We start from the raw sequence: 26,963 nt of genomic DNA on the forward strand, positions 1-26,963 counted from the left end.
AGACACGAACACTGCTGTCGTGCGTTCCCAAACTACATTTGGATCCATCACTGAAGACATCCTGGTTCCACTCCGTTGCAGGTAGTTCATTGATACAACCATCCAGCTTCTCACATTCTTATAATGCGCCCCCTCTCAAACTCTGTTAACTGGGCAAAATCTCTTCTATTGTGTCATAGAGGCGTCTATTGGTCAACAAGCTCTACACAAGTGGATAAATAGCTCCACGACACTAGAGTAGCCTCCGGGAGCCTTTTTATAGGCTGAGGGTGGAACCACTTTTAGGGACTCGGTTGACAACTGTTCATCTAATTACACCATAGTTATTGCATATCTGCCTGAGATGTAACTGCATGCTGAGTTCTGCAGCAAAAGACAACTCCTCCTAGATTGATTTATCTTGACGGAGTGAATTTGGTCCATTCTTCCAATAATATTCGTCTGTTGATCGTAGTCCTCGTGAGAATCATATGGAAACCTTCCAGCAAGAAGTGGGAATGCCTTGATGTGCTGGCTCTGTTTTTCTCTTTTAGAATTCGAGCCTCACGCTGTTCCAAGGTTTCTGTAGCCCTTGATGTCCTGGCTCTTTCCTGATCAATGTTAAAATCCATTGTGTTGGAGTGACTTCATACGTGTCTGGCAGCTTTCTTGCCCCAGAGATGGTGATCCATGAAGTGACTAAACCCCAAGTGCTCACATCATCTTTTAAAAAGTACCGTCACTCTGCTCCCACCACCACAATCCAGTCCAGGAAGCTCCTGCAGTGGCCACGTACCATTCATCATTCACATGACCGCTGCAGTAAATTATTGGCCTCGGCTGTCACATGACAGGATTGACGAATCCAGTGATTGGGTGCAGAAGTCACATGAATGACATGTGACCACTACGGAAGCTTCAGGAGAGTGGAGTGACGGCATTGGCTCTGTGGGACTAACGAGGTGAGGACTATTTTCATTTTTCCTTTTTTTACATGCCGTTCCCTGGATAACTTTACAATTTCAGAAACCCCCCCATTACATTTATTGCATATTCTGATAAATCCAGGAAGCCTCCTTTTGTTGGGCGCAGGACAAGCCCATTTGGAACAACTTCTCAGTTTGTCATTATGTTGCCTTTAAAGTACAGTTCTGGGGGAAAGAATGTTGTGTGCTAAAAAATACGGATGGATAACAAATAGAATTGGACAAAACCGCTTTCATTCATACTTGGTGGACTGTACATTGGAACGAAGCCCTGTGATCCCAGACCTGTGATGAAACGAGAGCAGATTCAGAGAACTGACAAAGCAAATGTTTGCACATGTATGTACGTGAGTCCTGACTGTTTACAGTGGGTGGACCCGCTCGCTGCAAATTAAGACTACGGGGAGGTTTCATGTATTATATTGAGCGTTTCAGTAAAATCAAGGGGTATTTCCAACTAACCTGCGGTTATGCTGTAAATGTCTACGGTGCAAATGCCACTTTACTGTATATAAAGAACTAGTTAATCGGCCGATACCACTTATCAGCTGTTCTCTTCATTCTGGATTATTGCAAAGTGCTGCAAATCGGTCATATCCACTACACTGCAGTACAGCTCAGCATAGGGCTCCTTTACTGGACGGGGCGGGTGGAGTAAGGGCTTATTCAGACGTCTCTATATCAGTTGGGTTTTCATGCCCGGCCGATATACGCTGTCCCTCTCTGTAGGGGGAGGAGGCAGGATAGGAGCAGTGCAATGAGCTCCCGCCTCCACTCTGCCACTCGCCATTGTTTGCAATGGGTGGGGGCAGAGCTGAGTCCCGCCCCCTCCCATTGCAAATAGTGGAGAGGGGGTGGGAGCTCGTTGCACTGCGCCTGGCCAATCCCACCTCTTCCCCCTGCCCCTGCAAAGAAAAACAGCGTATATCGTCCGGGCGTGAAAACCCGACCGATATACGGACGTCTGAATAAGCCATAAAGTTTTTATTTATTTATTTTTTCTCCAAAGGCGGTATATCCTCGAGGCTATGCTTGCATTTCCTCTTAATATTTGCCTGACCTTTTGGAACGTGTAAAAGGATCAACGATCCACCGACGAATGAGCAAACGCTTTTCCATTGGTTGTTTGACTTGCTTGGTCGTTTGTACACCTACCTGTATTAACAGGGAGATCTGCAGTTAAGTTACGAAACTTCTTCCACCCCTTCAGAAGATAAATAAGTTTTGTGTTTTTTTTATTCCACCTTGATAAAAAAAAATACCACTAATGTAGGAGCATAAGATAAAAACGGAGGCTTTCAACCACAAATACTTGGCCCTTAGGACTTCCCCACATGGCCTATTTGCATATGTTTTTGCATGCATAAAATATACGCACGCACAGCACGGAGAATCGAATCCATTGATTTCGATGGGTTTGTTTCTATGAGCATGTTTTGCACGCAAGGAAAAAAATCAGACCTACTGTCCTTCTGCGTTTTGTACAGTAAAGGCTTCCATAGAAGTCTATGGTAGGTGCGCAGATCCGCAAGAGGAAGCGTGAAACACTGTGGGCGAAAAAACACATCTGAAGCTAATAGCCTTTTAATCCACAGAAAGACTTGTGTCACACGTGTGTACTGGCCCTGCATGCGCAGAAAGTACAGTTCTATGCGCAGACATGCGTGCAAATACGTTGCGCCGCGGTGAGTAAAAAGCACACACACCCCTTGCATCTAATTAGTCACATGTTCAATAATTTTAACCCACTAGTGGCCAATATCATCATAAAAACGTATATCAAGAGGAAAAAAACTATACATGGATTAGTCAAGTTTATCGCTAAAGTAAGATATTTCTTTATGCTGTATAGACAGGACGGACTTGGAAAACAATGCTGTACAAATATATGTGAACTCGTACTGAAGTGTTAAGCAAGTTTTAAAGGATTTATTCATTTTTGGTCTATTTTCTGGTTTATGGCATTTACAGCACATGCATGTCACATGTGTCAGGGAATGCTCCACACACTACACGGCTTCCTGCACCACTATGGATCCCAAGAAAGTCCTTCTGGCATCTTATAGATTGCTCTGTCAGTATACTTTCCTCCCCCCACTGAACGCACCTCCTGTCGGGCTTTTCTATCCAGCTGGGCACTGCATAAGCCATATACTACATTGTATACAACTGCATAGCAAAAGTAGCCAACTCCTTCAACCTCTACCTGCAATGTATATATTATATAGATGTTTGATGGGGCTTTAAACCGAAAAAGAATAGAATCCCTGCGCCTTGCTGTGCATTTGACCTCTTATCTTTGGTTCTACATCCCGGTTCGTGGCATTCTGCCCCTCCAGCGTTTTTTGTGTTTCTGTAGTTTTTGGGAAAGGTCCCTCATAGAGCTGTAATTAGAGGAAGGCACATCCTGTGTACAATTACCTGTATGAAGGAGCTAATCTGTAATGACCGGTTGGGTTGGTGCACCTCCCCAGCATTAGCATAAGTTCACACAGCCAGACTGTGAGTCACAACCCTGAACTTATTCTGAAGCTTCAACTTGGAGTTACTGTCTCCTATATAAGAGAATTGCAGAAAGTCCCTGGGCGGCTGGAGGTGTCTGATTATAAAGTTGCAGGGCTGCTATGGGAATTATATATTTCCCCACTATCCTGCATGTTAGCCCATTTAGGGCTCATTCCCACTAGCGTTCAGCCTGTGTTCGGGCTTTCCATCGTTTTTACAGCAGAGATGCAGAATTAAAATGGAAATAAATAGTTCAGTTTCTTGTATTTTTTTTTTCTTCCATTTGATTTGTGTTTTTGTTTGTTGTTTTGCTTTCAGTTTCTGTGTAATGGAACAATTGGCACATTCTGCAGCGCTATTTATTTACACCAAAACAATGTTTTTCTGTTTTGCTGTTGTTTTTTAGGCTGGATTCACACGGGCGTCAGCATTTGTACGTTCGCTTGCCGGCGCGAAGTTTAGACGGCCCTGGCCCGGCACATATACGCTGGCATTGGGCAGGGGGGGACAATTTAGCTCTGAGGAGGCAGGATGGGGTTGGAGCTAGTGTGCTAAGCTCCTGCCCCCTTGCCACAGCTAACAGACCTTAGCTACGCCCCTGCCCCTCCCATTGCAAACAACCGGCAAGAGGCGGAGAGGAGCAGGGAAGGGGGTGGGAGTTTAGCAGACACGCTGTTAAACTCCCTCCCTTCTCCGGCAGCTGTCATTCGCTCCCATATGAGTCCATGCAGCTGCTGCCGGCGTAGAAGTGCCCAGCTGAAATGCACTATCTTGGCCTGGTGCTTTTACACCGTGGAAATACGCCCATGTGCACTATGCATTGTAAACCAATGCTCAGAGGGGCAGTGCATATCAGCTGGGCGTGAAAACCCAGCCGATATACACCCGTGTGAATTCAGCCTTAAACCTATGGAAATCAATGGGGAAAATACACAACTGAGAAGAAAAAAGGGCTGCAAGCAAAGTAACGGCAGAACTCTAGAAAATGAGTGAATATCCTATGCAAAATTTTATTGAAATGAATACCAAAAAAGACTAAACATATTAAAACCTTTTTTAACACACTACTGTAGCCGGGAAAGACCACCCAAAAAAATAATACATCAACGGTGGTTACATGAGTAATCCAAAGCATGTATGTAACAAGAGAATATAGTAAATAGCCCCCCGTATACATAAATACTCGCTCAGCGTGCAGGACTCTGTTCAAGGAAGTATACCAGAACAATTTCTAAGGAAGCACCACCAGAATAAGGAGTGAAGCAAGGGTCTCCCGAAAGAGAAGGATAAAGGCCACATGTGGTCAAGCCATGGGTGGGCTGACTGCAGAGGGGCTGGTTTCTGGGTTGCATTTAGATTGTGTACAAAGAACAGTGCTTTGGCACATCTATGATCTACACTACTTAAGATGAACTTTTTATCCTCCCAACCACATGATCCATTCCTGGGGTGTTATTCCTAGTAAACGGGACTCTGGGTGTTCATGAAATGACACCCTATGATTGTGAGAAGGTGGAGCAGGTAGTTACTTGAGTCCTTGCTTTCCTTGACTGCCAACAGGTTATCTTCGCCTCATGATTCTACCTCTTTTACAAACTTCATGTGCCTCTCATCTAATTTTGTAACTTCTAATGGATAACCAGGGCAAAGCAAATGTGTGCCATGATTACAAGGATATGGTTCAGCCTTTATTAACTCAAGGCCTAATGGCTCAGGCTTTGCGGCACAATTGTTAAAGGGACTTCGGCAAAGACAATCATTCCTATTAGAGGGCTTTTTGTAGTATTTTCTAATAACTTCTGAATAACCACCTAAGCTGATTATTTTGGTCATAAATCAGTTTAGAAGACCATTCATGGGAGCTGGAGATTGGGCCATCAGACAAGCTCACTGCCAGCACTGCTAGTGAAAGGCTTTCTGCAGCTTGCATATACAGTGATTATATAGAAGTTACAAAAACCAAAATTTTTTTAAATAAAACCCTATGTCAGAAATGCTTTTCTGCCACAAACTACACGCGGTTTAGGGCTTGCTCCCAGTTGCAATGTGTAAATAGGTTGATCAGCTCCATCCTAGGAGCTCAGCAACGGTCAAACCGGAAGTGGTGGGTCTGGCACATACCGGACTTGAACTGCAGCAGATGGACAGCGTGGACTATAATGGAGTCCGTCTGGATTTTCTTATGCTCTCTGGCATTATTTGGGTTGAAATGGCATTGGATTTTAATGGAAATCGAAAGAGAACAGAAACTCCAATGTGAACAATGCCTAAATAACATTAATTTATAATAAAATGGTCCCAAAGGTGGCCGTAGCCTTTAAATGACTCTTCACATACCTCCCTGAGCCCGCAGCACATGTAATCTCTTGGGTACACATACTACGCAGTTCTTCTAATACTGTTACAGCCCCATACGTCAGCAGCAGCCTCCCCAATGGAACAAGCAGAGGCTCATCCGTAAAACTGTAGATAATCCTACGGTGAAGAAGGGGGTCTAGGCGCACCTGACAAGAGGCAGAGAAGTGCAGGAATACTGTTTAGTGAAGCAGCATGGTTCAGCGCCACATTGGCACCTTCATCTGGCTTAAATAAGAAATTACAGGATATTTAAAAGCCGCGGGATTAGCGGTAGGAGGTGTCATGTGATCAAGTCACATGACCACTTTCGCTTGTTTAGAATAAAGCAAATACAGTCAAACCTCTCGTTTCATTGGTAATCCATCTAAAAGCAATCGGCCAAACTTGAAACCAATGAAACTCGAGGTAATTATTTTCATAGGAATCCAATGTAAATCCAATTTGTTTGTTCTAGGCATTCCAAAAAACACGCCAAACCACTTTTAATAGAGAATTAAATGTTTTTTAATACCAAAAAAGCGACCTAATGTAGAGCTGCGCGTTATCTGTGCTGTTACATAGGACTGCAGGTCACATCTACCGCATTATTTGTCCTAAGAGTTATCACTGTATTATCTGTGGTGTTACATAGGACTGCAGGTGGCATCAATACTCTCCTCTCAGGTACCGTCGGGATCCCCACCACTGCTTTTAGAACTTTTGGACGGCTGCTGGGCACTTGTCAAGCCGGCAAAGCAGCGATTGCTAGTGACGGGGATTGAATTCCCAGCCTCCCAGCAAGAGATTGCCCTGATTGGCTGAATCGGCTGAGTGACAGCCCTCTCAGCCAATCACAGCCAGCCGGTGAAACTAGAAGCAGCCACCGAAACTAGAGGCAAAATTCTGGCTTTAACAATCAACGAAACTGGAAACTGGCCACACTAGAAGACAACAAAACTAGAGATTTGATTGCAAACCATTAAAATAGAAGAAATCAAAGGTACAGCCAAAATGAAGCAATTATTAAAATGGTAATCTAGCAGCAAAGTAGTGTAAGAATAAAAAGAGCATAAAAACTTGAGGGGTAGAGGACGTCGCTAGGGTCATGTGGCCATATCAAATGGAATATGGGGGCATCTTGACTTTTTCCTGATTGATGATGGTGTGGGAAAGCAGGATCAAGAATGTTGAATTTCAGCACATGTTCCTTTTCTTCTTCCTGGAGATAAGCTGCGGCCAGAGAAGCCTAGGTGCGGCTTTCTCCATTCTCTCCATGTAAAACACACGATTGTTTTATCTGAATCAAATATTAATGTGTACGAAGGAAGCAGCCAAAATGGGTGACAGATGAGCAAGTGTTCAGCCAACCGCTATTGAAGATAAACGGGCATCGTTTAAGAGTTCCTGATCAGGCAGAAGGTCCTGCTGCCCCAGGTCATGGTTCTGGCCTGGCATGGGCACTCTATCAACAGCCTATTAAGACTAGAAAAAGTTTGAGATGCCTTGGCTTGGAGAACCTCCATGTTCCCATATGTTTACTTGAATGGGAAGAAAAGTATTATTCTTTAACTAAATCTGGCACAATATATAATGCCTTATCTTGTACGCAAGTAGCAGTTACCGATTGATATGAACTCCTTACCCGGTCCTATTATAATGGTGGCCAAACCTGCTAATATTTGTGCTCCTCACAGTGAAGCCTGCGGCTAATGTAACACTGCTTCCTTATACAGATTGGAGACCTGCGATCTATCTCGGTGTGTTAGACTGCGCCCAGGAGTCCAACAGCAAGTCGTGCAATGAATTTGGAGTGCTAGGATACCCCACTTTAATGGTAACGGTCTCCACTATTTTTATGTCATCTTTCCTGATTGTCGTCGGTCTTATTACAAAATTTGTCTACAGTTTCATTTATATATAAACAGATTCAATTTTTCTGTGCAGTCTAAAGCCTGAGTAACCCTGTCCTCCCCCCCACAGTTCTTTAATACCTACACAAGAAAACCATCAGATGCCATCAAGTACAAAAGTAAGTGAACTGCAGTCGTCTTTATCATTGATATTATGTGGAAGGGAAGGACATCAAGGGACATTTATCAGAGTTTTAGGCCTCCTTCACACGGGCAAAAAAGTTGCGTGATTTTGTTGCGTTGCTACAAATCTATGTATGAGAAGCTCATGCTTTCCTATGGGTTCCTTCACACGTGCGATGTTTTGTAGCATGCAACAACCCGACACAAAAACCTCACGGGTCTGGCGATATACACACGAGGCTTTGTAGCCCATGTTTCTCTATGGAGTCTTCCTCCCTGTTGCATCGCATCGCACGAAAACATGATTTTCTTGCAATGTGATGCAACTCTGACAGTAAGAAATCATACTGTCCCAGTATAATCTAAGCCCTAACTGCAGAAAGAAATAAAAAAAAAGACTTAAATCACCTTAGAAGCGCTGTCCGCCGCCACAGCTTCTCCCCAGATCCCGGAACTGCTTCTCTTCTTCATCTTCTGACCAGGGATTTAAAAATCCCCGCCTCCTGGAAGCACTAGCTGTGATTGGCTGACACTTTGCCATTCATCGAGCACATGCTGTGATTGGCTGTGATTAAACCAAACATTTTGTTTGCCTTTTTAACATGTGTGTAAGTTCTGTGTTCATCCATTCTAGTCTCTTTAAATGCCTCCTATTCTTCCCTATTATTGAGAGTAACAATTGTGCCTTGAGAATCTCATTTCGCAATATTTCCCAACCTTCTCGGATGTTTCTGTCGTTAAGAACATCCCATCCATCCATTGGATCCTTCCTACCCTCTTTCTGAGTCCATTGAAATCTGCCTTTTTGAAATCCAAGCTTGAAGTCTAATTCCTCACAAGTCTTTCTTCCTTATTAGCTGTGCTCTTAGCTTATCTATGTGAATCTCTCTTTTTCTGTTTCCGTCCAGATGCTCTCTCCTTCTCTGCTTTCTCCTTTCCATAAACGTTTGTGGACAGCATGGGTCAACAGCCTTTCCAACTTCCTATAATCCATTTTTTTTGTCTCAGAGACAGTTTTTTTTTACTTAGCAGCAGTGGACAGCATGTTAGAAGGAAGGGAGGCCCCTAGTGGCCAGTGCAAAAATGACATTTTTTTTGTTGAATGTTTACATTTTTCTAGTTCCCACATTGACTCACATTGACTATCCTATCAGCCTAGGTTTATTCAAAGTGCAATGACCATTTTTCCTCTCATCGCTGTTTTTCCATCTAAACTCTGCCTGTATCTCCCCCTCTCATATCATCCACCTCATTTCTGCAGAGCTTGATCGTGAACCAAAACAGTTGAGACGCTTCATAATAGATAACCTAGAAGCACATAAGGAGTCTCCACCCCCTGCGTGTCCTCCTCTTGAGCCAATCAGGTATGACTGCAGCTGAACAATAGACACATGTATTTATACCCTATCTGATGAACATTTTGAACTGTCCTTTTCATGTTACAGCCAATCAGTATTCGTGTACAGATTAGAAATTTGCAGTTGAAAAGCTCTGTTAACACCACAGTTAAAGGGACTGTCACCTACTCCAAAGGTTCATTTACACACAAAGACAATCTTTCAAACGATTCAAAGATTGCCAGTTCTAGCAATCATTTTGCATAAAGTACTAATGGGCACTAATTCCCATTAGCACTTTATCAGCTTCATTTACATGTAAATGAGCATCCTGCAGCTGTTTGCAAATCTCAGCATGTGGTCTGGACTCAGCTGCATTGTCTTCACACAGGCTGCCGCTTGTCAGCTGAACACAATGTAATCAGTTGTTCCTGTGGAGAACATAGCATGCGGTTCCTGCTATCTCTCTTTAGCTGAACGATGGATTTTATGCTCACCTAAAAATCATCGTTCAACTCGAAGAGTAAAAGATGGAAGCGTTTACATGCAACAATTATCGCTCAAAAGCCATCGTTTGAACAAATTTTGAGCAATAATCGTTGTGTATAAATGGGGCTTTAGCCCTATAAGCTAAGCTTATGGCCTGAAAGTAGGTGTCCTGTGGAGTTAGGGGATGTAGGTGTTATACTTACCTTTCCTCAGTGTGAGCGCTTAAGCCCGCCACAGAATGCATTGATCTGCACTGCTAAATAGTCCGCCCATCGTAAAATTAGTACAAAAGGACTACTTAGCAGCACCGCTCAATGCATACAGTGTCTACTTTCAGTGCTCACACCGAGGGAACGACTGGGTAGGTAGGTATAACACGTCCTCTGACTCCACAAGTTATCTACTTCCAACCCATAAGCTTAGGTTATAGGGCTAAATCCCCATTTACACGCACCGATTGTTACTAAAAGCAGGTGAAAGACTCCCTTTATATAGATTTTCCAATTATAATAATTGATGGTATATAGCTAGAATATGCCATCACTTCCTGATCATTTGAGGTGCTGGCATCCTCAGAATTTAAGAACTGCAGCACTAGAATAACGCTAAGTTATAGTTCCCGTCACAGTGGGTAGACATGAGCACCATTATGCAGGGAAAATGCTTGGTCCCGGACTTAAAGCCCAGCCATATGTAAAATCACGGCAGGGATTAAAGCCTTCTGCTTCTGCAATCAATCAGAAGCAGGACGGTTTGTCAGCTGTTAGTCAAAGCTAATAACACGGGGGAGTGGGTTTAACCCTTTCGCGCTATTTACTAAGAAGTGAAAGTGGAAGTATTTCTTCCACTATGCAAGCCCAGGGGTCACGTGACGGCCGGGATTCCCTGGGATAGCAGAGCTGCGTGGTCCTAAAAGACCCTAATCAGCTCTGCCAGTGACTATTTTCACTACAGGGGGATGTTTCACCCTGTAACTGGGGCTCCTTATTGATGCCTCAGCTACAGTGGAAAAATGTCAAATAAAAAAAAAAAACATGTGAATGTCCCGCAGAGGCCTTACATGACATCATGGGGGACATAGATAGTAAAAAGAATTACATAAATAAGTAAAACAAAATTACAGAATAAAACAACAATATATACATAAGAGAGAAAATAACCCAAAGCCGACGCCAACCAAAACTGTCGCTATATACAGCCTATAATCCCAAACTATGCATATTATATATCAAAACGTCCGGAAAAAAATGAGGAACCCATTCCCATACTTTATTTTAGCGTAAATATACTAATTTACAAAAAAAAAAACTATAAATGTTAAAATCAATTTTTTTTTTTTTTTTTAGCTTTTTACCCCCAACCCCCTATAAAACTAAAAAAACAAGTCAATGAAAAGGATTTTTAAAAAATAGACCTATATGTCACGGGGAAAAAAAGGCAGCAAACATAATTTTGTTAGCAAAAGGAAAAAAAATAGGGCAGTAAAACCACCACATGGGTAATATCCCTAAAAATTGTCTGGTCCTTAAGGTACAAAACAGCCTGGTCCTTAAGGGGTTTAGAAAAAAGACACTATATTGTGAAAACAAACCGCGTTGTCGTACGTTTAGGGCTATTTTGCACTCAAGCACCGCTTTTTCCGAGTAACCGGCTACTCGGGCGAAAAGATTCGGGGTGCGCCGGGGGTGAGCGGGGGATTGCAGAGGAGAGTGGGGAGAGGGAGAGAGAGAGTTCTCCCCTGTTCCCCACTGCTACCCCCCGGGGCTCCACCACGCCGCTCCCCGAATATTTTTGTCCGAGTAGTCAGTTACTCGGAAAAAGTGGTGCTCGAGTGCAAAAACGCCCTAAACGAGTAGGTTCGCTCATCTCTAGTATGTAGCCTTTAAGCTGGGTTCACACGGGGCGGATTTGCCGACCGCAACATGTCCATTTTTTTTTTTTCCACTACGGCCACACTCTCCTCTATGGGAGCGCCGGCCGCAGTGGAAGAGCGAGCGGCCGGGCCGCTTAAAAGCTGCCGCGGGTTTTGCAGCGGAGGTTCTCCCAGCGGAAATCTTGCGTTTTTTTGTTGTGGCCAAATCGCGAGATTTCCGCCGAGAATCCGCCCCGTGAGAACCCAGCCTTAATGTTTGAGAAAATCATGAACGCCCACAGAAAGGAGCCAACATTGTTAGATCTCAGGGGGTACCATGCCATGCTTCAATCACTAACTGGGATAATTCCCTTGTAAATCGCTGATTACAGAGCTTTCAGTTTTGCGACTCTGCCATGATCAGCTTCACAATGTGTTGCTACATTGGGTCAAAACCCATAAAATTCCCCCCATAAAGACATCCCCAGGGGCAGCATGACTAGCAGACTGAAAAAGCTCACACTGGATAAGCCCTAATTGGTACAATATAATACAAGGAATGTGATATTTGACTGATCAGTATGGACTTCTCTTTTAGTGCCCCTGAGGTTGACTACTTTTTTGAGAATAACGATGAAGCCTACCTAGTTTTGATCTTTGAACAACCTAAAGAGTACATGGCAAGAGAGGTAGGAACCGCACATTAAGACTAAAGGTCATTTCATCCTGTAGTACTCTGTCATATTGGAATAAGAGGTTGTCTCATGAAGACTGGGCAGGGAAAATATATAATGGGGCTTATGCAGGGTGCTCATGATTAAAGTATCCCTATTCAGAAATGCAGAGAAAGACCTCTAGTGGGCGTAACTGAACCAAACTTGGTGGTAATACTATTCAGGACATGCGGAAGTGATCCACGTGGAAGAAACCAATTCTGCACGGTTTATGTCTAACTGTCTTGAATCAACCAAGTACACTGCTTGTCCCTTGCAAAATCTCCATAGACCCCTCAACAACAGCTGCAGCAATTTCTTCTGTCTGTTGTTAGACGTTGGCTTCTGTCCTCTTCCAGGTCCGGCTCCCAAGCCTCCTGTTTGTTCGAATTTCACCACCATCCTTCTCAGTACACTTGGTGTCATTGCGCTTCCTTGCATTTGATGATGCCTGTCTAGACCTTTTTAAATAGGGATATTTTAATTCATGACTCAGTAAATATCCACCCCCTTTCTCTCTATGATGCAAAGCTGCAGGGTAGGAGCAGCATGCAACCTGTTGGACTCAAGTTGCCCTTGTATTTTGCATCTGATCGACCACTATTTAATTGCTACTTTTTTGCCTCCTGAAACAATCCCTGGAAGGTTATGACGACTCTCAGCGGAAATGCTGCACATTTCCTGCAGCAACAAAATCTGCCTCAAAAATTGCGTCAGAATCCGAAACCATTAGTGCAGATTTTGACTAGGAATTGGTTGCATATCTGCAGCTGATTTCAGCAACTACTGTGCCCCCTCCCCCCACCCCTCACCTTTTGGCTGTCAGCCTCTAGTGAGCACTGCACCTCTGGTCAGGTGATGCAAGAGGTGAGGCGGGTCAGGGTGGGGGGCGCTGTAGCTACTATGGTTACCCAGCTGATCCCTCGTCAGAATACACACCAGTGGTTCAGATTTCAACGTGTTTTTATGATGCGGAAATGCTGCAGAAAATCTGCAGCGTTTCCACTAAGTGTGAACATACCCTTAGTCTGTCTCTGAGGTCACACCGGGCATTGCTTCCACTCACAACTGTACTTTAATTATGGAGTTGGAAACCTAAATACGCCTGTTGTCCAGAATAGACAGTTGGCATAGTCGCTGAGTGGTGTAGCATATTCCATAATCCACAAGATGGCGCTTGTCTATGGAGAAATGCTCATGCCTGTAAACTTATGCCCACTCCAAAAAGCGTTTGCTATTAATATGCACCGCACAGCTTGCCTCCCATGGTGTGAATCTTGTTCCACTCCTTGATGAGTGATTGGTTTGGTTTGAGCCTCCAACTATAGTGTATTACAATATTCTTTTCTACATGAACCTTTAGGATTATTGTAGATTTTCCTACCTGTGGTTGTTGGATTAATTGACGATGCATTCTACTCTCTCAGGTGGCTATGGACATGGTGCAGTATCAGGGGGTCTCTGTACGTAGAGTCCTCCAGGACCAGACTGACCTGGTAGAGCGGTTCAAGGTGACCTTATTCCCAACTGGTTTCATTCTATGTAGAAATGGATCTATTAGTAGAATTAACCCGTGAGTATCCGGCAGTCTAGCCGCATGTATCATCCAATTAGTTACGTCGGATGTTTCTCAACTCATTTGTTTTTCACAGGAAGGTAGAGTCTCGCGAACAATATAGAGATTTGGTACGGGCGCTTCCTGGGGTGAAGAGGGTCACCCAGAATCTCATTGGATGGTCTGCAAACCCTGTTGATGACACAGTGGTTCAGAGGACTGTAAACAGGTACGAATAAAGGGCTTCTCAGGGGGCCTGCTTGCCTCATTGTAAACTTTACTTCACTTCTATATAACCAGGTCTTGCGTTGCACGGCTCATACTGACCACTCCTGGAATATTAGGTGCAGATTTGATTTCCTGTTTATTACTTTTTTAAGGTTCCTTTACATGAGCTCCTAAGTGACCAAGCTTTTTTTTGTTTTTCCATTCTTACCAAAAAACGTATTTATCCATCGCCGTCTCTCTATCAGGGCTTGTTTTTTGCGACATGAGTTGTATTTTTCAGTGGTACTATTTAGTGTAGCATATAATGTACTGAAAATTTTTTTTTAAGACAGAGTGACCAAAAAAGCGCATTTCTGGCGTACTTTTTTTTTTTACAACGTTCACCATGTGGGGTAAATGCATGGCTTTGATAGATCAGACTTTTACGGACTCAGCCATACCAAATATCTATTTTTGTTTTATTATTTAGATTATTTAATGTAAATATGGCAAAAGCGGGTTTTTTAAAAAACTTTTATTATTTTTTATTTTTCATAGTAAAACTTTATTGATCTTATTTTTACTTTTTTTTTTTTTTTTAGTCCCCAGAGGGAACAACACGAAGAACATACGATGCTTTAATCGCTCCTGCAGTATGATGTAACGCCATAGCATTACATCAGACTGCCTGCCCGATAGCGTTATATCGGCTGCCATGACACCCGCATGGCTCCCTGCAATCTCATTGCGATATTTGGGGGATTTAAATGCTGCTGTCAGGAGTGACAGCGGCATTTAAAGGGTTAATAGTTCCGGAACTGTTGCCACCGGGTATCGGCTGTAAAAAATAAAAAAAACAGCCGGCACCTGCATTGCATGGAGGGAGATCGCAGCACGATCTCTCTTCATACATAGATTGCCAATGCAGGCCGTTTAAAGGTGTATCAACAGTCACTAAGGGGTTAAACAATGTGCTGGTGAGGATTAGTGTACCGCTAGTCTACCGGACCTTCACATGGGCCAATTCAGACATCATTAGAGGACGAGCATTTTTTCGATCATTTATCCCCCATGGTTTCATCATTGTCAGCAGCACATCCCCTGTTCGTATGGGAAGGTGTACTGCTGCCAACAATCGTTTCGGTTTTTTGTTCACCCTTTTCACCCGTTTACGTTCACCCCGACAATCAAGAGTCTGTTCCTTTTTATTGGGTGGTCAGCGTCCCCCTAAATGGCATGATCATCTAGCAAAAGAATGCTCCTGGGAACGCTCTTGCCCAATTATCGAGCCACGTAAAGGGCTCTGTAACATTGCTTAGGAGGGTTCATGCAGATACATCTTATACATTGTAGCGAACTGCTGGCAGACATTTGTGCTGCTGATGCATTTAGCTCTGAGATTTGCCTAGATTGGATACAAGTTTAGCATCTCCGCTATGAGACATATTGGGTCTGCACCGATTTACTGACAGCAAGAAGAAACTGCGATTAATAGAAGCATTAAATATTAGAAAATTTGCATAATTTTTGTTTTAGGATCTTGTTTATACTCTGGGTTTAATATTGTTTCTGAGGGGCTGCAGGGACTCGATACACCTAGATAAACTTTCACAGCTGGTTTCTTTAACCCCTGTAGCAATCGCTGCCTTATGAGAGATCCACGTTGTGTCTGTAAGTACTTGCCCAGGTCCTCCTTCCACGCTTTACAACGTGGAAGGAGAAAAAGCCATTTATTAGGGGTTTATATATTTTTTTGTCCAGTACGTAGTAGGAGATAATACTGTTCCTAAATTAGACGCCCTCCAAGATTCTCCTTCAAAATGTCTTCATAACGAAGCTGAATATATAGTTTAGCAATCCCTTTAAAATAAAGCTCTTATGACCTAAACTCTTCCAAAGACTGTAAACTAAATCCTCTTTCTGTCGGGCCGGTTTCAGAAGAGCATATTTAAATACGTCTGTTATACGGAGCCATATTGGACGTGTTGGAGATGACGTAACCTCCATATATTAGACGTGTTGGAGATGACGTAACCTCCGTATATTAGACGTGTTGGAGATGACGTAACCTCCGTATGTCAGCAGTATTCCATTAGTATTTGCCTCTGTATTGTTTTTATTTTCTACTGGGCAAATACTGATCCGTATTTGCCAAAATGAAAGTAATCGCAGTATGGCGGCAGGTATAATATAGGCCATGCTGCTTTATAAAAGATGCCGCAGGGTGGATAGGGGGTTTAGATTATTTCTTCTTAATTTTCCCATGCTGCACAGTAGGATGCCAAATGGGATAGGGAGGTCAGGAGAGCAGGTCTTCATCCAACCATACCTGGCCAAAACATCAGAGTCCTTTTTTGGGGGGGATACAGACCTCCAAACCTGCTGCATAGACTTAGATCTAAAAACCTAACGTTCTGCCTGCATCCGCCACTAGAGGGAGCTTTATGCATACTGTGTTATTATAGAGTTCAGCAGTATGCAGTAACCTTCCAGACTTCAGTAGTTAGCCAGAGTGTTGTGTTTTAAATGTATATCTATGCAGAAGATTTGGAGCTCTGGGTCAGTAAAATAAAGCACAAAAGTTAATTACGGCAGAGTGCTGTATTTTAGATTGCGAAAATGATGCTGAAAGGGTGAAAATTTCACTTTAAGGGTGTCTAGAAGCCTCCTATAAGTAGGCTGTACTGTTCCACCAATGATCGCTTTATGAACAGGCAGGGACTTCGGTAAGGTCCTTTTACATGCAGCGATTAATCTTCGGAACAAGTAGTTTGCTTGCAAATGATGTCTGTTTACACGTAGAGATAATGGTTACAATTTGTTTCCTCATTTGCTGGTTCAGTCTTTCTTTAGTCTGTCCGGGGAGTGTTTACACTCTGCAATTAATAATTGCCCTCCCCTCTTGGTCTGCGAACGACTGATTTCTTTTCACACGAAACAACTGGCAAACCAGGAACGATCATTTCATGCCTGCATGGTTCGTCGGTCAATGCTTGGCCAACTTTACGATTATTGTTCAGTTTTGCATCGTTCGATGATTAATTAGAACAGTAAGAGGATGCTTTACTTTACAATATTTTCTATCACTTTGGGTAAAAACCCCTGTTCTTTATTCTCTTTGCAGTTCTGCTATTTACATGGCGGATCTTGAATCCTCTATCCATTACTCCTTGCGAGTGGAGATTGCTCGATACAGCACGTTCAATGGAGATCGTCTCAAAGCTCTGATTAATTATGTCTCCGCACTGAACAAGGTAATGAAGCGCCTGTAACTTTTAAGATGCTTATGGGATATGCAGATCTGCGTCAGCTATTCTGTAGACTGGACCATAATGGGTATGCTTTCAACCGCGTCATATCCTGATGTAGTAAGAAAGAACCGATTCACTTCAGCACACATCTCCATGCTAATAAAAAGTGCTGCGCCATACTCAAGTAGGTGTTACTGTAATCAACCCTAATACCCCACTACACAGGGCTCCAGGGAGCTGGAATATGAAAGGAATTGCTCTCATCAGTAGTGAGATCACTCAAGGCATTTCATATATTACTGTTTGGGACCCCTATGAATCTGAAGTGGAAACAAAGGTCGGACCACCACTGATCAGCAAGTTATCCCTTATCCCATGGACAGGAGATAAAGTGCTGAGCTAGGAATACCCTATTAACAACCATGTTTCCCTGAAAATAAGACAGTGTCTTATATTTATTTTTGTTCAAAAAGGTGTAACTTTTTTACATGTATAGCTGCCTGGACACTATTTAAATTGACTTTTTTAATTAACTGTTAGCAGGGCTTAATTTTGGAGTAGGGCTTATATTTCAAGCATCCTCAAAAAGCCTGAAAAATCATGCTATGTCTTATTCTCAGGGTATGTCTTATTTTCAGGGAAACGGGGTAGGTTTATATTTTAGCAGACCTATTGATGCATAGTTGAATCATTCTGCACTTTTACGTAAAGTGGCCACTAGAGGGACCCCACTATTTATTTTAATCTCCCAGCACTGTCTAGTTTTTACTCACTGATTGTAAAACTAAGTAAATCGTTTATTTTGTTTATTTTTTGTATTCTTGAAGCCTAGGTTTTATGAAAAAATAGTAAACTTATTTTGTGTTTCCATTTTACGTTTGCTGTTTGTTTTCTGTCACTTTTCCTGTATATTTTGCATGGAGAGGTGAATATTTTGCTATGATGTGATCCTATTCTACTTCTATCACAGTACTTTCCTGCTCGCCCCTACTTGAGCACGCTGCTGGAATCTCTATATTCGTGGCTGTATGAACGAAGGAAAAGTATGGTGTTATATAAGGATTTGGCAGATGTTGTAAATAGCAAAGATCAGGTAAGTTGGTTTCGGCTTTGTTGCATTCTGCATGAAAAATACTGTACCACAACGGTGGACATGACCGAAGCTTAAGGATGATACTGAACCTTAATACCGGATATCACATGTGCCTTGTTCTCTACCATGTGTTTAGGAACAGAATGCTGTGCTGACTCCTCATGTCAACTATGTCTGGTGTCAGGGTTCCAAGCCGGAATTTCGAGGCTTTCCATGTTCTGTCTGGACACTGTTCCACTTGTTAACAGTCAGAGCTGCAGAGCTTGAATCTGAATATATCAGTGAGTGTGATTATGGTTATTTTAACCCCTTCCCACTGCAGCCCTTTTTGTGTGTGTTTTTTGTTTTTTTTCCATCCCCACTTTTAACCCCTTAGTGACCACCCCATTGCCTTTTTACGTCCTGATTTAGTGGTCTTTAATCCCCAGGGATGTAAAAACATAGCCCTGCAGGCTCGGGACGTGACAGCTCCATGCTGTCTGTTCCCAGAGAGATGTACTCACCCCCATCCTCCGCGATGTCTGCATGCACAGAAGGCTGGGACCCCTGTCAAATTTTCACTCTCCTCGCTACTGAAGGTAGCCGGGAGGCAGGAGATATCACCCGCAGTGAGCGGTCCCCGGGCCCATGATTGCCGGTATCCAATGGATAATAGCGATCACGGAAAAGTGAAGAAAAAACTTAGTTTCAGCTGCCCTCCTGGATCAGATCCATGAGTGCAGCTGAAAATACTCAGCCCGCTCCTCCGTGATGTCCCGCGGTGATCTGCACCTGTCACGGGTTTCTGCACATGCACCGATGTGGAGCGCTTGCGCAGAAGTCGGGAGAGCCCGGCAAATTTAAAATCTCCCTGCACCCAGCTGTCAAAGATAGCCGAGTGCAAGGAGATGTCCCCGGGGACCGCTGTCTGTAGTTCCCAGTCACAAGATCACCGTTATCCATCAGATAACAGTGATCATGTAAAGTTAAAAAGTGTAAAAAAAAAAAAAAAAAAAGGTTAAAAAGTTACTTTCATCTCACTTTACAGATTGTAACCGTGAAGGGGAGATGAAATTACATAACCAAGGTCCCCGGATTTGTTCCCCGATGGGATCTTTATCCGCGTACCTTTCCCAGCTACGTCACATTCGCCCGACAGCATAATGGCGGACGCGTGCGCAAAAGTCAAGGATTGTCCTGGAGATTTAAAATCTCCCTGCTCCTGGCTACCAAACGTAGCAAGGAGATTGGAGATTTCATGGGGGCCGCGGTGAGTGATCCTGGTCACATGATTGCCGTTATCCAATGGATAATGGCGATCACGTAAAAGTTAAGGAAAAAAAAAAAAACGTTGAAGTTTCATCTCCCCTCACCAAAGCGATGAGATGAAACTTCTTACTGGAGGCCTCCCCATTTGAACCCCGATGCAATACTCCTCCATGGACCTTCTGCGCATGCGCCCCGGCAGAATGCTGGACACATACACAGGTCCCGGGCAGCGCAGGAAATTTAAAATGTCCTTGCTCCCGAGTACCAGCAGTAGCCAAGAGCCCATAGCAGTGACCGTCTGTGGCATCATTGAGCGGTCCCCGGTCACGTGATAAAAAGGTAGTGATCTACTTTAGGCCAGTCTCACATGACCATATAGAAATTGTGGATTCAGAATGCGTTTGATCCGCGGTAATATGCAGAACAATCAAATGCACTGGATTACATAATTCCGTTCACATTGTGCTCTATGGTCGCAGATATACCTGCAGTCCATATGTAACTACATTGTGTATGGCGCGATGGTGTGGGAAATATAAACAAGAAAAGGTCTGTACTGCGCATGACCGCCTGTGTGAGTATGCAGTCATGCGCAGTACATTAGGCGGCCACTTGTGGGCCTCCGCAAGCGGATTCTGCATACGTCCGTGTGAGCCCGGCTTTATTCAAACCTCTATCTGTAATATGTAATTTACAAGAAGCCCCGGGAACGTTCGCCTTCCTGCAGTTCCAGGAGCAGCTTGTTGAGCGCCTTCTGTTTGAGACCGCCGCACCGCAGCAAGATTGCGAAGCCTCACAGAGCACCACTTTTTACACCCCATCCCTGCCACTGGGGTCAAGAAATCCCCCTCCCCCCAAAAAAAAAACAAGGGAGGAGGGGAGATGGGATACCCAGTTTCATTGCCCCATGTGCCCATTCCAACTAGCGTCCATAATTACTCCTGTATTCGGACATACCACACCGTTTACATGATTACTTTTATCTAAGATGTTTTTTTAGTCCCCAGAGGGCACAACAACTTGCGATGCTTTGATCGCTCCTGCAGTATGATGTAATGCCATAGCATTACATCATACTGCGATCGTGCAGGCAGTCTATCGAGCCACCCCACGGGGATAGCTTGATAGACATTCTGCCATGACAGCTCTGTGGCCTTTCAGAAGGCTGCCGGCTCCCATGACACCTGCACGGCTCCCTGTGATCTCATCGCAGGGGTCCGTACGGGAACACCTGAACATCGTTTGAGAGATTTAAATGCTGCTGTCAGAATTGACAGCGGCATTTAAAGGGTTAACAACTCCGATCAGCTGTGTGGTCAATCGGAGCTGTTGCTGCCGGGTGTCGGCTGTATGAAACAGCCGGCACCCACGATGTGTGGAGGGAGATTGCCGGGCGATCTCCCTTTATGCATAGACCACCGATAGAGGCTGTCAAACGTGTCCACTTAAGGGGTCATTAAGGGGTTAATTGAAGATCCATCTGTGTTCAAGGGTAGGCATACAATACGCTCATTATTAAAATACCATCTTGCATGCACATTAATAAAATACTACTTCCACTGTGTCCATGATATTGATGTTCCCACGAATGCAAAAAGATTTAGAAGAAGTTCTGCCTTTTTGTCTAAAATCCTTTTTTTTTTTTTGTTCTGTTAAGATCCACAGGAGGTTTTGAGGGCCATGCGCAGTTATGTCCGCTACTTCTTTGGCTGCAGGCACTGCGCTGAGCATTTTGAGGAAATGGCTAAAGAGTCGATGAGCAGTGTCCGCTCTCGAGAGGAATCCATCACATGGCTGTGGGCCAGTCATAACCGGGTTAATAAGAGACTGGCAGGTAAGTACTAAATGGACCAGGAAGAATACTAAAATGTATAGTGTGTAGCAGACACGGCACATCACATATACCAATCCTTAAACTTACATTATGGGCGGGGCTGGATTGGCCATAGACTCCATTGCAGGAAATACCAGTGGGCCAAGTTCTTCAGTAAAATAAAGAAAAAAAAACAACTTAAGCTGCATTTACACTGCAAAGATGATCACTTAAAAGATGGCTTTTGAGCGCTCATTTTGCATAAACTTAGTACTAAGGCCTATAAGTAGCAGTGTGTGAGCCACAGAGAGCTTTAATCAGTAAACACACCACTTGCTGTTCCCTGATTACTTACGCTTTGATCGGCTGATGGGGCTGACAGCTCAAAACAGCTTGAGACCAAGCAATCAGCTGTTATCAGCTCTTCCCTGGCAGAACACAGTGTGCGTTCCTGCTTATCAGCTGTTCTGCCGAATGATGGTTTCTAGGCAGAACTGAATTCCATCATTCGGCTGAACAGTGAAAAATGGGCACATTTACACACAACGATTATCACTCAAAAGATAGCTTTTGAGCGAATTTTGAGCTGTAATCGTTGTGTTTAAATGGGCCTTTATACTCTCCTGGCTGCTGCGGTCTGCGCCTCTTACTGACTTCCAGGTAGTGCGATTACGGGACTTGAGACAAGGCTTCTCCCTTCCTACCAACGTGGCTGTGGCTGGCGGTTTGCTGCCACCTGCCTACTTGAGTTTGCCCCACTTGCTGCTTTGTCCCACCTACAAAGCATGAGGCCACGTAGTGCGTCATTTTTTTTTTTCTAGGGCCACTTTGGGTTCTGAGTCCTTCTCTGATCGTGGTGTTTAGGGTGCTACCAATGGCAATTAAAACTTTTTTTTTATTTGAACACTTTAAAATGCTTGTTGCTCCCTTAGCTATAACCTGCAAAGTCCATTATTTGTAAATATGTATGATTAAAGGGGTTGTACCTGAATTATGAGTTACCCCCTATCCACTTGCTGATTGCACCTATTCTGAGGAAAGAGCATCCTGTATCCCCCGTCCTTCTCACTGTGGGCTTACTGCAGCGAGCAGGTTGAATTGAGCGACTTCTCCATTCCTTTTCAGTGGGTCTGCTGGAGATAGCCGAGAGGCAAGTGCTCAGATATTTCTGGTAGCCCACTGAAATGAATGGACAGCACTGCACACGCTCAGCCAGTGCTCCATTTAAGGTGACATCACTGCAGGTAGAAGAAGCATCCCTGCAGTGACAAGAACGGGGAGACCCTGGACCGTGGTTCTCGGGCTCGGTGGGATCTTATTGGTGAGACTCCCACCAATCGGCAAATAAATTGTAATTCTGGTACAACCCCTTTAATATCAATGTAACTGTTCAGTCTTTTGCTAAGGAGCAATTGAATGTCAGTAATAATTAAAAACTGCATACTAAATATCCAAAATTAAGGTGTATTTACATGGGGCGATACTCCTGTGTGAGTTCTATCGGATTGTGATATAGATGGAACTCGTATGGGACAAGAACCCATCCATCTTAAACGGGTTCATGTACATGAGAGATTTTTCACTAGGACTGTCGGTCCGAGTTTGAAAAATCACTGCATGTCCTATTTTTATGTGAGTCTCGCGTGAAAATAGGACATGCAGCATTGGAGAATTTCAGGTGCAATTCATATTACCTGTGTAAATAATAACATTCCGCAGCGCTTACAAAAACAGGAGGGATACAGAAGGACTAAAGTACAAAAGTACAAAAACACGGTTACATGTCGTAATCAGTTGATGGAAACAGTAGGGGTGCGGGTCCTGCTCCAACGACCCTACATAGTAATAATGGGGTGATACAGAAGATAAAGGGGCTGGAGAGCGAGGGGTGCTATACACGTAGACAATGGTCAGACTTAAGCAGTATAGTGGCTGAATTGGTATGACTGCAGGGGCAGTTGATTGCAGCTAGCAGGAACTGCAGTCGGTAGGACAGGGAGCATGTTATCAGGCGGAGCACTGAGGGGTTTGCTTTAGGGGATATGGTATGCCTCCCTAAAGAAGTGCGTTTTTAGAGCACGCCTGAAGTATTGTGAGTCAGGGACATGTGCTGCTCTGGAGAAGTCTTTGAGGCGGAAATGAGAGGTTTAAATTAAAGGCGCGTCTATACTGAATTAGTTAGCAGAGCGGAGGGCGCAGACTGGGTGGTGGATTGAGATGAGGAAGGCAGTGTAGGGCCCGTCAGTCTTATGGAGAGCTTTATGGGTGAAGGTAGTGAGTTTAAATTGAATTCTGTATTTAATAGGCAGCCAGTATAGTCACTGGACAGGACAGGAAAAGGAGCCTGGCTGCTGCGTTCAGGATAGATTGGAGAGGGGAGAGTCTGGCACAGGGGAGGCCGATCAGCAGCGAATCGCAATAATCAAGCCGAGAGTGGATGAGGGCAACAGTGAGCGTTTTTTAGCATGTCCACGGTGAGAAAAGGGCGGACTCTTGCGATCTTCTTGAGGTGCAGCTGACGTGTTCAGGCCAGAGATTGGATGTAGGGGGTAAAGGAGAGACCAGAGGCGAATATAACCCCAAGACAGTGGGCGTGCTGTCTTGGGGTTATATTCGACAGCCTTAAGAGTTGTGCAGGATTAAAATAGTAATGTGCCTTTTTTCCCAGAATCTGTAATAGGTTTGTGCCCTCCCATGTGATCATGTGTATATGTATTTATATAAATGCGTCTTTAGATCTATTCCATTATGCCGGAGGAAGAACCCTGCGTAGGTTGGAAAGCTCGCTGTAGCATCATGTATTTTTGTTAGCCATTAACCCCTTGAGTGGCACGCCCGGAAATTTTCCGGGACGAGCTCCACTGCTCATAGCAACATAGCCCGGAAGATTTCCGGGCTATGTATCACTATGGGAGCTGCAGAGCACAATGCCACAAGCTGTGACAGTGTGCTCTGCCTGCACAGACCCACATAGAGCAGTGCAGGACTTTGAAAAACCAGCAGAAGATATTGCCGAGATGTCGGCAATCTCCTGCTTTGTTTACAGGTTGCCATAGAGACCATCGGCTTGTCAGAAGCAAGCCGATGGTCTCTGTGGCAGGGAGAGCTGGTTGTTAGCTGTCAGAGGACAGATAGGTACCAGCTCTTACAGCAGAGATCAGAGAAAACCTCCGATCTCTGCTGTGTTAACCCTTTACATGCTGCAGTCTATGTGACTGCAGCATGTAAAGGGCTGTCACTGCAGCATGTAAAGAGCTGTCACCATCGGACCCCCGGAATGTGATCAGGGGTCCTGATGGGTCCCTGTGGAAGTCCCCTAAAGGGACAAAAAAAAATTTAAAAAAAAAATTAAAAAATTATAAAAAAAATTATAAAGACACTTGTCTCCCTTTACTTTGTAAAAAAAATCAAAAATACAATCACACATGTGGTATCCATGCGTCGTAATGACCCAGAGAAGGAAGTTAATGCATTATTTAACCCCTTAATGGCATGGCCTCTTTTTTTCTTTTTTCCCCATTTCTGTTTTTCCTCCCTCCTGTTTAAAAAATCACAACTTGTCCCGTAAAAAAACAAGCCCTCATATGGCCATGTCAATGGAAAAATGAAAAAGTTATGGCTCTTGAGACGCAACTGCAAAATTAGTTGAAATTCAATGATTAGACCATTTTAAAAAACCTGCCCTGGTGGGAACGACAGGGTGGTAGGAAACCTGCCACTCAAGGGGTTAAAGGGTATCATATCTACAAGATTACCTGGTTCTCATACTGAGAACAATTACTTTTCTCTGTATGGGATGTTTCATATCAAAACCATTCCCCTATTCAGTACAATACCAGCCTCAGCCCATAGACAACAGTAGCACAGTTGCTGGAAACAAAGTCAACTATTTAATTTTTATCCTAGACAACCCCAAAGTGTATTTCTAATATCTAAAGGATGCCTAGGTATCCTTTTTTGTATAGACCCGATTTAAGCCAAGCCACAAATACAGCACTAGGAATGGTACACAAGCCCTGATTAACATTATCTTTTATGCTTTTTGCTCTATTAATTTTTTTTCTGGTTTTGGACTAGTTACATTAACCACATACCGCCTTTTCTTAGGAGATTCAACCGAAGATCCAAAGTTTCCAAAAATTCAGTGGCCCCCTAAAGAACTTTGTCCTGACTGCCAGGAAATGGTAGATGATAATGTAACCTGGGTAGACACTGCTGTACTCAGTTTTATGAAAAAACACTTTGCTGAGAACAATTTATCACATGACTACTTGGAGGACGAAGCGGTCCTTTTGGAAAATCAGAGAAGAGCTACAAGTAGAGTCAGAACCATAAGGGCGGCTGAAGATGAAGAAACTGATTCGAAAAGACAGACCGTAATGGATGTCACAAACCCCCCAGTTAAGGCAGAAGAACCCGGAGATATAGCTACAGTTGCTAAAGGAAAGCCAAATCACACGCCCACCATAATAAAAATGAAATCCAATGCAGCTTTACAAGATGAAAAGAAGCAAGAAGACATTTTGGATTTGGATTCCGTTCATATGTTTCCCCGTAGAACATTACAGGATTCCAACTCTCACAAGAACAGATATGTCATTCAACCGGAGAGAATGTTGGATCTTCCTGATTCCGAATTTGACCCAGACGCAGTAAAAGCTCGCCTGCTTAAAAGAGGGGTTGATGCAAACTCTGTTTATGGTATGGCATTACAGAATGAGGGTGTGAACTGGAAAGGGCGTTGGGTTAGGATGCTGGAAGTTGGATTCTCTCGACTGGACATCAGCATTTGTGTGATACTGTATTTCCTCACCACCATGTGCCTATTGTCTATGTACCTGTATCTAAATTTCCGGTCCCGGCTCAGGCAGCGGCGGTTTTGTCCACAGCCATGACACAAGTACTGTTGTGCAGTTTTATAGTACGACAGACTTGATGTTTTATGGACGTGCACATTTTACAATAGAGCAGTGTGCCTTTTTTAATCTATGGAAGTTCTGTACCAATAGAGCACAACCACTGAAGACCAAAGCTAAGCTCATTGTAGTTGTCTTATCGACTCGTGTTTTAAAGAATAAAATCGGACTGTTTTAAAAAAAAAAAGTGTGGGTGTGTTAAAATTATTGGGGTACCATGTTATATTGGTATCAGCACATATGTTTACAGTCTTATGTTATATGTAACAGATACAATTATGTGCTGGCTGCACAGAATAAGAGATTTCAATTGCAATTGACTGGCTTTTGCAGCATTTGTGATCCACACTGTGTGTAAATGCAGAATGCAGCCTAAGCCTGTTTTAGCGCAGTACAGGTGCGTGAAAAAATCTCCCCTATACTGTGCTAAAAGTTACGTGATTGGGCAGCTGCTCCAGGAGGAGAGAGAGAAGAAGCCATGCAGGGCTTCCAGGTTTCCCCATAGCAGGGGGAGAGAGGGCAGGGCTATGGGGGGATTAACCCATAGCCCCACTCTCTTTCCTTGCTATGGATTAATCCCTTATAGCCCCGCTTTCTCTCCCTGGTATGGGGAATTAACTCATAGCCTTGTTCTGTCTCAACCCTGCTA

The 26,963-nt window shown here is 43.7% G+C and overlaps 1 protein-coding gene across 1 annotated transcript in view; it reads left to right on the plus strand.

Annotated features, from left to right (window-relative positions):
• QSOX1 (quiescin sulfhydryl oxidase 1) overlaps positions 1-26,501 on the plus strand; it is a 44,277-nt gene extending 17,776 nt beyond the window's left edge. The window contains exons 2-12 of the mRNA XM_066597434.1: positions 7,541-7,641; positions 7,788-7,836; positions 9,102-9,204; positions 12,117-12,207; positions 13,659-13,804; positions 13,884-14,015; positions 17,118-17,247; positions 18,215-18,337; positions 18,474-18,618; positions 21,243-21,419; positions 25,506-26,501. Coding sequence (XP_066453531.1) covers positions 7,541-7,641; positions 7,788-7,836; positions 9,102-9,204; positions 12,117-12,207; positions 13,659-13,804; positions 13,884-14,015; positions 17,118-17,247; positions 18,215-18,337; positions 18,474-18,618; positions 21,243-21,419; positions 25,506-26,293 — 1,985 coding nt within the window. The 3' untranslated portion in view covers positions 26,294-26,501. The remainder of the gene's footprint in view (positions 1-7,540; positions 7,642-7,787; positions 7,837-9,101; positions 9,205-12,116; positions 12,208-13,658; positions 13,805-13,883; positions 14,016-17,117; positions 17,248-18,214; positions 18,338-18,473; positions 18,619-21,242; positions 21,420-25,505) is intronic.
• Positions 26,502-26,963: the final 462 nt, after the last annotated feature.

Source organism: Eleutherodactylus coqui, chromosome 3, assembly GCF_035609145.1.
Source record: "Eleutherodactylus coqui strain aEleCoq1 chromosome 3, aEleCoq1.hap1, whole genome shotgun sequence".
Lineage (NCBI taxonomy): Eukaryota > Metazoa > Chordata > Amphibia > Anura > Eleutherodactylidae > Eleutherodactylus > Eleutherodactylus coqui.